Source organism: Oncorhynchus gorbuscha, linkage group LG24 (assembly GCF_021184085.1).
Source record: "Oncorhynchus gorbuscha isolate QuinsamMale2020 ecotype Even-year linkage group LG24, OgorEven_v1.0, whole genome shotgun sequence".
Taxonomy (NCBI): Eukaryota; Metazoa; Chordata; class Actinopteri; order Salmoniformes; family Salmonidae; genus Oncorhynchus; species Oncorhynchus gorbuscha.
Window position 1 is genome coordinate 21,982,613 of NC_060196.1, and position 10,062 is coordinate 21,992,674.

The following is a 10,062-nucleotide window of genomic DNA, read 5'->3' on the forward strand; positions in this document are numbered from 1 at the left end:
AGACCAGAACATCCTCGATAGGTTTGTCATTGAACTGATTTACAACTTACGCACTTTAAGAAAATGTACTGTGTCAATTTGTTTGTCTGCCAAATGGAATTGATTGTCTTTAATATTGCATGAGCATAAACTGGCAAATCTCTTTGGAAATGTATAACTTGATCACTCAGATGACCTATTTAAGAATATATTGGACAGTGTAACAATTAGAGTTAAACTGACAGACTAGGCCCTGGCTTTCTGTGTTACTGTAGATTGAGTGCAACACTGCTGCAATTAAACACTTGATATGAAAACATAATGGATGCACAATGCTACGAAAGAATACTGTTCTTATGACAAAGATGATGGCTAGAGGGTCACGAGCAATGGTAAATTGGGGTAACTAATTCCAATGTATTGAAGAGAGGGGGCATCAATATAGGAATAGTAGTGGACTTTCTGGCTCTGTCCCAAATGACACCCCATTTAGTTCATGTCTATTGCCCAGGATCCATATGGTTCTGGTCAAAAGTAGTGCACTACATATGGAATAGGATGCCTTCTCTGTGTAGTGGAATCGACATTCTGATGAAGGCAAAGCAAGAGGGATACTCGCTACCTCGTTCGCCAACCAAAGTGCATGAATAGTGGAGTAAACTGAAGGGAGAATATTTGTGCACTCGCAGAAATAATAAAGAAGTATTTCTGAAATCTACTTCCATTGTCCTCCAAGAGCGACTGGACCCATTGTTTCACAGTAAGAGAAGAATTCCTTCATATGTTATAGGATCCTGTACCTATTTCCGAACACATACCAGGCAGTCGTTACCTGAGGATGTCATTGTTCTAACCTGAACCTAGACTGCATTGTTACAAACAAGCTTTTATTTAAAGGTATATAAAAAAATACAAGCAAACTAAGGTGGTTACAGAAATGGAAGATTTCCTGTCATCTTTCCTACTTTAATTGAGGCCAGTCAGTGTGATGCTCTCATGGAGGTTGCACGTCACAATTATATACATTAAAAAACAAGCACAAAAGTACATTTCTCAGGACAGTGGATGCACTGTCAAGAGTAAGTAAGAATAATGGGTCGAGTCTCAATTTTCCACCCTTCTTCCCAAGTGTGCACTTCCAGACTTCCTCGCATGGATTTGTACAATGGTGGAAACTCTCTTCGGCCAATGCTTTTAAACATGATGTGGAGTGTGCAAGTGCACACTTTGGGTAGAATCCTTAACCATCACACCTCAACAGATGTCACTCTCTCTGCTCCATCTTGACTTTAGGAGGCTTCAAGAACGACCGGGGTTTCTTCTCTTTTTTAGCTTTGCCTTTGCCTGCCTGGAAACTCCTCCAACTATCCACTCGGCCATCCCTTGTTTCCTTGTGACAAAAAATGTAAGGTATAGTCAGCGATGCATGAAGAAAACAGCAATATCGGGCCGACTTCTACAACAACTGACTTTACTCTGCTGGTGGTGGTGGTAACGCCATATCCCTGAATCTCAGTTAAACTACTGAAGAGCCTGCAGCTACTTTTCTTAACCTTTTTAACTAGGCAAGTCGGTTAAGAACAAATTCTTATTTTACAATGATGGCCTACCCCGGCCAAAACCTCCCCTGACCCGGACGACGCTGGGTCAATTGTGCGCCGCCCTATGGGACTCCCGATCACGGCCGGTTATGATACAGCCCGTGATCAAACCAGGGTCTGATGCGCCACAGGTACTCCGGCCCTCCTCATCCCAGCTTCTTTTGGGAGATGATCGTTTACTGCCTAATGTCATTTTCACTCAAATGTAATTACAACCTTTTTTCAACATACCTCAAAGTTCTTCTGCCATTCCCTCTCTCGCTTCGCTTTCTCTGCCGTCTCAATCTCTTCCTCTCTTGCCCTTTTCCTGAGGAGAAAAATGACGCGAAACATTGAATGGTATTCCCTCCTTATGGCCACCAAAAGAAGACCAAAGACATGAGGGCCATGTATTCCTATAATTCAAGTATTAAGCAATTACACTGAGCGTTCTGTGCTGATGTGTTCTGTATTTCACCAACGATATACAGTGGGCCAAAAAAAGTATTTAGTCAGCCACCAATTGTGCAAGTTCTCCCACTTAAAGATGAGATGCCTGTAATTTTCATCATAGGTACACTTCAACAGACAAAATGAGAAAGATTTTTTTTTTTTTTTATGAATTTATTTGCAAATTATGGTGGAAAATAAGGTGGAAAATAAGTATTTGGTCAATAACAAAAGTTTCTCAATACATTTATATACCCTTTGTTGGCAATGACAGAGGTCAAACATTTTCTGTAAGTCTTAACAAGGTTTTCACACACTGTTGCTGGTATTTTGGCCCATTCCTCCATGCAGATCTCCTCTAGAGCAGTGATGTTTTGGGGCTGCTTTCTATGGGGTTGAGATCTGGAAACTGGCTAGGCAACTCCAGGACCTTGAAATGCTTCTTACGAAGCCACTCCTTCGTTGCCAGGGCGGTGTGTTTGGAATCATTGTCATGCTGAAAGACCCAGCCACGTTTCATCTTCAATGCCCTTGCTGATGGAAGGAGGTTTTCACTCAATCTCACGATACAAGGCCCCATTCATTATTTTCTTTACACGGATCAGTAGTCCTGGTTCCTTTGCAGAAAAACAGCCCCAAAGCATGATGTTTCCACCCCCATGCTTCACAGTAGGTATGGTGTTCTTTGGATGCAACTCAGCATTCTTTGTCCTCCAAACACGACGAGTTGAGTTTTTATCAAAATGTTCCATTTTGGTTTCATCTGACCATATGACATTCTCCCAATCTTCTTCTGGATCATCCAAATGCTCTCTAGCAAACTTCAGACGGGCCTGGACATGTACTGGCTTAAGCAGGGGGACACGTCTGGCACTGCAGGATTTGAGTCCCTGGCGGTGCATTGTGTTACTGATGGTAGGCTTTGTTACTTTGGTCCCAGCTCTCTGCAGGTCATTCACTAGGTCCCCCCGTGTGATTCTGGGATTTTTGCTCACCGTTCTTGTGATCATTTTGACCCCACGGGTTGAGATCTTGAGTGGAGCCCCAGATCGAGGGAGATTATCAGTGGTCTTGTATGTCTTCCATTTTCTAATAATTGCTCCCACAGTTGATTTCTTCAAACCAAGCTGCTTACCTATTGCAGATTCAGTCTTCCCAGCCTGGTGCAGGTCTACAATTTTGTTTCTGGTGTCCTTTGACAGCTCTTTGGTCTTGGCCAAAGTGGAGTTTGGAGTGTGACTGAGGTTGTGGACAGGTGTCTTTTATACTGATAAGTTCAAACAAGTGCCATTAAATACAGGTAACGAGTGGAGGACAGAGGAGCCTCTTAAAGAAGAAGTTACAGGTCTGTCAGAGCCAGAAATCTTGCTTGTTTGTAGGTGACCAAATACTTATTTTCCACCATAAATTGCAAATAAATTCATTAAAAATCCTACAATGTGATTTTCTGGATTTTTTTTTCTCATTTTGTCTAACAAAGTTGAAGTGTACCTATGATGAAAATTACTTTAAGTGGGAGAACTTGCACAATTGGTGGCTGACTAAATACCCCCAAACGCTTCATGTACAATATTCAGTTCACTGAAATGGCACTGTTACCGTTCATGCATGTCCTTGGCTTCCCTCTCCTTCCTCTTGATTTCAAGCTCTGCAAACAACTTCATAGTCTGCTTGTACACCGCCTGTCTGAACTGAGAGAAGAGTGGTTTCCTTAGTAAAATAACAATAAGCCCAATATCAAAACAGCCTTACATCTGTTACAAGTTAAATTTAACCACTTGTCAATACCATTTCTGGGTCATCCTCCTCCACGAATTGAGGCTTTCCATCCTTCTTCAGCTGTTTCTTCTTCTCTTTCATCTGTTGCAATAAAATATGCCACAGCACAACATTTTTACTGCAATACATGAACTTCAACTGTAATAGTAGCATCACTACTATTCATACAGTTGTACAGTAAATATATACCCTATTCCCTTTATAGTGCTGGCAGTGGTCAAAAGTAGTGCACTATAAAGGGAATAGGGTACCATTTGGGAAGCCCCCTATAAGAAGTATGAACAGAGGGACCAGCGGTCAGTTACTTACATTATGCTCAACATATTCCCTTCCTGCTTGGATTACATCAACTGCCCTCTTCTTCTGTTCTGGTTCCAGCAGGTTTTTGTATGCCTTGTCCACAGCTAGAAATAGTGGTATTGGGGGTTGATAAGAACTCTTTGAATGTATTCGGCTAACTGATGTAGACATATTGTGCCTGCAATCATATTTCTACCTTCAAAGGCTAGTTGTGCTCTGTCTGGATCATCCTGGTTCTTGTCTGGATGGACCAAGATGGACAACTGAAATGGAAAGAGTACATATTACTTGTTAGATATTACTGCACTGTCGGAGCTAGAAACAAGCATTTCGCTACACCCGCAATAACATCTGCTAAGCACGTATGTGACCAATATCATTACATTTACTTTGAGACAAAGGTTAATTAATTTGTGTGTTTTGAATTCTTATCCACTGCCATTCCACCTCTAAAAAAAACTATAATCGGCAGCTATATCGATAATCTGTGACCTTTGTCTCCCTAAAAACGATATCGGACCCAAAACTCCCATATCGGTCAGTCTTCGGACATCATTGCGGACATCCCGAGCTGACAAGGTACAGATCTGTTGTTCTGCCCCTGAACAGGCAGTTAACCCACTGTTCCTAGGCCGTCATTGAAATTAAGAATTTGTTCTTAACTGACTTGCCTAGTTAAACAAAGGTAAACGAGGGGGAAAAGCAATGTTTTTGCATTAACTTCTTTGTTGTTGCAATATCTATCTCAAACGGAAGTGGTTGTTTCACCACTAAGGATAACAGTTAAGATATGATGGGAAATCTAAACTATAAAATAGACAGTATGTAAATTGACCAGTACAAATAAATAAAAGCAGCAGTGATGGTAGTGAGTGTCAGTGTGCATGTATGGAATGGGTGTAAAGAGTCCATGCAAATAGTCTCTTAATAGGGTACAGGTGGGCACCTAGGGTTGGCTGTACAACAGTGGTATGGCCTGGAAGCTGTCAAGGAATCTGTTGGTCCAAGATGGGATACTCCGGTACTTTCTGTCAGAGATGTAGCATACCTACCGCTCGGAATCTCTTCTTCAACTCCTCATCTGTTGCCTCTGGATCGATTTGTAACACCTGCAATTGAAATTAGGCATTTCACTAGAAGCAAGCAAAGTTGACACTGCATAGCCTAAGCAACACAGATGAGGCTGTCAGTAAAATACCAATTTACATCAAGCGATCCAAACCTCTTGACAAAGTCACTGGTGTTGGACAAAGAATGTTACACCACGCCTTTCCCTTTGAGAAACACATTCTTGCACTTTACCATCTTGCCCAGACAATGGTCACACAACGTTAACGCCATTTAACTTTGACACCATTCCAGCACATTCAGCAAGTATATCAAACGGGTTGAATACTGCAACGATGCGTCGGTCAGCACAACACCTAAGCCATTATGCCAAGAGGCCTGAACCTCTTGATGAGGTGGCTGGTGTTGTACTAAGGACCCTTCAATGCAGTTCTACATATCAATCTTGTCACAATAATAATAGATTAAACTACAGTTGAATGTGACAGGAACTAGCCACTTACCTCAAAGGGGTTTAAATTGAAGTAGGACGACCCAGGTCTGAGCAGCCTGTCTATTTGCTGCTTCGAGGTTAGCACAGAGTCTCTTTTCTCTATCTGCTTTACCTGTTGGACAAAGTAATGTCATATTAGTTAAGGTCACAGAAGTTCACTCATGATCATTTACATAATCTTGATCCCTCTCACTGGCCAGCTGGCTTAGCATTATACCGCAGGCCTCATGAGTCCGCTTGGGGAAGGTTGGATAGATGGAACTGAGCATGTTTACATTCATTCCAGAGCACTAGCCAGCAGACCCGACCTGCTTTCTTACAGCTGCACTAGGGTCTGACAGGCTTCCTGTGTAGATTAATGCTGTGTTTACATGGTATGAGGTAGACGGCAAACTGGATGTCATTGTTTTCAATGCGAGCACAACGGTAAATGCCATCTGCCACTATGGTAGATGGGACTTGCCGCCAGAGTTAAAATATTTTGCTGTCCTCCATAATGTTGTTTTTCTTCCAGATGTAGATTTGCAACACTGGCTTGCTTTGCCCTCAGTCTTTCTTGCTTTCTTGTCCCACTATGCAGACTGGTATGACAGCTTTTGCATACCTTGTCTAAACCCAGCATAAAACACCACGTACCGAGATTAACACCTCAATCACACAGACAGCGTCATTGCGTTTGGGTACACCAGAAGAACATTCATTTCTAATGTAATGCTGCATTTGTCTTACTGCCTCTGCAACGCAATGCTGCATGGTCTACGTTTTCCAAGCCATATTTTGCCCTGGCTCTGCAGTGCCTTCTACACAGGAATCCTGTAAGACCCAAGTACAACTGTAAACAAGGGGGTCGGATCTTCTGGCTAACTAGAGCAAGTATTGTAATATAGACTTCTGACGAATACGTTGGGGGCGTATCCATAAGTGAAATACCGAAACTAATACTTGAAAGACTACAGATCAAATACAACCATTCACCACTTTAAAAAAAGCAAACACCATTTCTCTACACTTACAAAACAAAATAGCGGTTTACCAAACTTTATGCGTATTAGGATCACTGAGAATTGTTCTGGCGAATCAACACCACAGCTGCTAGTGTTAGCAATTGCTAGCTAGCACATATACACACACCGTGTTATGCGAGCAAACGAAAGCTAGCTCGCTTCAGCTACTGAGCTAGCTAACGTTAGCCTCTCGAGCTTTTTAGCCAGCAGGTGCTTAAAGGCCTCTTACAAATCCAGAGCATTAATGGACGGAATTGTTCAACACCTTAAATAGCATATATTTCCTAAATGTATCATACCTCTGTGTAGAAATGATTGAACAAATCATCCGGACCACTCTGGGCAGAGGGCTCTCCTCCAGCAGCCGCCATCTCGGCGTCATTCATCTGACGTCACAATATCCACTATCACGTGACTCAATGCAGTTTTTTGCGCGCATATGCACATACCTACTCATTCAAGGGTTTTTCTTTATTTTTAAACTATTTTCTACATTCTCTTCACTATTATTCTACATCAATGACCCACCACACCTCCAGGCTGTTGAAGGTCTATTTGCTGTTCAAGGAGTGATGGGAGTGCTGCAACAGATGACCTGGCGTCCACAATCACCCAACGTCAACCCAACTGAGATGGTTTGGGATAAATTGGACCGCAGAGTGAAGGAATAGCGGCCAACAAGCGCTCAGCATATTTGGGAACCCCTTCAAGACTGGTAGAAAAGCATTCCAGGTGAAGTTGCTTAAAAGAATGCCAAGAGTGTGCAAAACTGTCATCAAGGTCGCTACTTTGAAGAATCTCAAATATAAAATATATATAGATTTGTTTAACACTTTTTGGGTTCCTACATGATTCCATGTGTTACTTCATAGTTGTGATGTCTTCACTATTATTCTACAATGTAGAAAATAGTAAAAATAAAGAAAAATAAATATTAAACCTAGTCCTGGAATATAAAAGTTTTTAATAGGGAATCGCCATTGAGAAAGCTTTTTAGTTCTGGACTAACGTTAATCTGTGCACGGGAAACCAGCCCTACATGTCAATAAAATATATAATACATAAAGATTTGTGATCGCTAATAGTACAGGTCAGGTTTCATGTTCCAAACCATTCAATAAACTGCATAAAACATAGCTAGTTGATGTAAAACTTCACTGTAAAAAAATGTAAAGTCAAGGAATATATATTTTGGTGCTGAAAAACTATTTGGGTGTTCAAAAATATACCACATTTCCCACGATTACCATTTACTACCGATGCACAGAAAAAGCAGTTTCCTATCTGAAATATCTAAGTATCTGCCCGTTCATGGAAAGTGAGCTCTCGTCAGTTTCGGCGCGTGAATCTTCTCCACGCTACACTCCATGGACAACATCGTCGAGGTTGGTGAATCCTGTACAGGGCAGTCAACAGCTGCATGATCACCTACTGAAGCCTTGGTGAAACAGCTACTGCATGTCCACAGTGCACTGCAGCAGAGGCGGCAGCGGTTGACATAAAAATTACTATCTCAATCATTGTTGCAAGTTATATTCATTCTTCAATATTAATTATGCTGATGTGTATCGTCTACTACTGATACTGTATGGAGAAATATCTTATAAAGCCCCATACAAATTATGAAACCTATTGGTCAGTCACCTGGTTTTGATTCATCTTGATGATTGTAAGGCCACAACCAGAGCAAAGGTGACACTGGGCCACTCATGAAGTGTCCAGAACATGGCATCACAGCAAGCGCCATGGACAGATGGGTCCCAAAACTACATTCCAACTTCGGATCACGCCATATCCGATAGTGTCCTCAATTGATGAGGTCGGTGTCTGCTCATGAGAAACCAGTTGGTAAATGCAGATTTAAGAGAAATGACACAACCTCAACCCCTATTGTAATGTAATGCTAGATAAGTGAGTCACATTTTAGTCATTGGGCAGATGCTCTTATACAGAGCAACTTACGAGTTGCGGGTGCATACATTTTTTTGTACTGGTCCCCCATGGGAATCGAACGCAAGCACCATGCTCTACCAACTAAGCCACACAGGACCCTGTTATTAAGGAGTACATGTTCAATCGAAAAGGGCACTGTCACTTTTTTGCAAAGTCATATCCCACCTTTCACATACATCAACACCAGTCTTGAAATCCCAAAGTATAACAAGAGTCAATTTACTTCAACAAAAATAGGTCTGCCTAAATGGTCAAAGCAAAACATGGTCCAACTTTCCTCTCATATTTAATTTGTCTGCTAGGGCTTCGGCTGATGTCCAGCAGCCTGTGTCCAGCAGGCTGTCTTCAGGGTGACAGGTGGAGGAGCCACAGCGACAGTGGGTGGTGACAGTGCCAGCCCCGGGCGGCTCTCTTGGCCTACTCCAGGGTCTCTAGGCGCTGGATGGCCTCCCTCACCCGTGCAGCCAGGCTCTCTTTAAGGTCCAGGCCTTGATGTAGCTGCTTAGACAGGGAGTCTGCCTCTAACCACTCCTGCATAGGTATGTGGACACATCAAAATCAACAGAATAATCAGTGCAACTGTCCCCCCAAAAATTATATTTATGTAAAATAAAGATTTTATATCGAAGAAATTAAATATTATTTTCACCTTCCATTCTATGAAATTAGAGAGAAGAGGTATGGGGACAGGAAGATCAACGTAGTAGAGTAGCCATGGAGTCTTTTCATCAGCCTGGGCTTGCAAATATGCCAAGAGTTCCTCAGGGGAGGTGTCTATGCCCACTGTGGCCCAGGCTGAAAGTTTGGAGGAACAGTCTCCTTAGGGGGAGAGCTGTAAAAGGGCCACAGAGAAAGCCATCTCAACCAATATCAGACATTCCCGTAAAACAAAGCACGAGTTCAGCTACACCTCAATAGAATCGTTAAAAATATATATGGAATGCTAGGTTATCAATGGAATCCTACTAGAATATTATAGGCAAATATCAGTGAATGATTGACATCACAGAGCATCTTCAATGGATTTACTTATAAAATAATTTATATTACATTAAGGGCTCTGATTTTAAATGTTATAGATGAATAATACACAACAGAATAGAATTGGAACAAATGACACCTTACCCATATGTCTACTCCATTTGTATATGCCCAACCTAACTGGTCCACAGGTAGGACAGGGTGAGGGCTAGCTTGAGGGCAGCTCCCCTACAGTCTGGTGACAGAAGCAACATATAACACACAACTTATTAAATAGCATCATTTGAATATACCTTTGATTAGACATTAATACAATGCTAAATTGTTGGCAACATTAATCACATTTGCTTGGGAGATCAGGCACATCTGTGAAACAAACACACTGCCCAATTTCCAGGCACCATCTTGTTCTATCGCTTGCCCAGCCGTCGACTAAATTGTAATCTTGAAATACATTGGGATCAGTGTTATCAAT

General features: G+C 41.9%; 1 protein-coding gene and 1 long non-coding RNA gene across 2 annotated transcripts; both read right to left on the bottom strand.

The window, feature by feature from the left end:
- Positions 1-849: 849 nt before the first annotated feature.
- LOC124012562 (dnaJ homolog subfamily C member 8-like) lies at positions 850-7,103 on the bottom strand. Its single transcript, XM_046326334.1, has 9 exons — positions 6,953-7,103; positions 5,660-5,761; positions 5,141-5,197; positions 4,285-4,351; positions 4,098-4,192; positions 3,798-3,869; positions 3,609-3,700; positions 1,812-1,887; positions 850-1,369 (listed from the first exon to the last, which is right to left on the bottom strand). The coding sequence occupies exons 1-9, from the start codon at positions 7,037-7,039 to the stop codon at positions 1,244-1,246; spliced, it is 774 nt and encodes a 257-aa protein (XP_046182290.1). The 5' UTR covers positions 7,040-7,103; the 3' UTR covers positions 850-1,243.
- A 494-nt stretch (positions 7,104-7,597) lies between these two features.
- LOC124012168 lies at positions 7,598-9,823 on the bottom strand. Its single transcript, XR_006834675.1, has 3 exons — positions 9,732-9,823; positions 9,256-9,438; positions 7,598-9,137 (listed from the first exon to the last, which is right to left on the bottom strand). It is a non-coding gene; the product is annotated as an uncharacterized LOC124012168 (long non-coding RNA).
- Between the last annotated feature and the right edge of the window lie 239 nt (positions 9,824-10,062).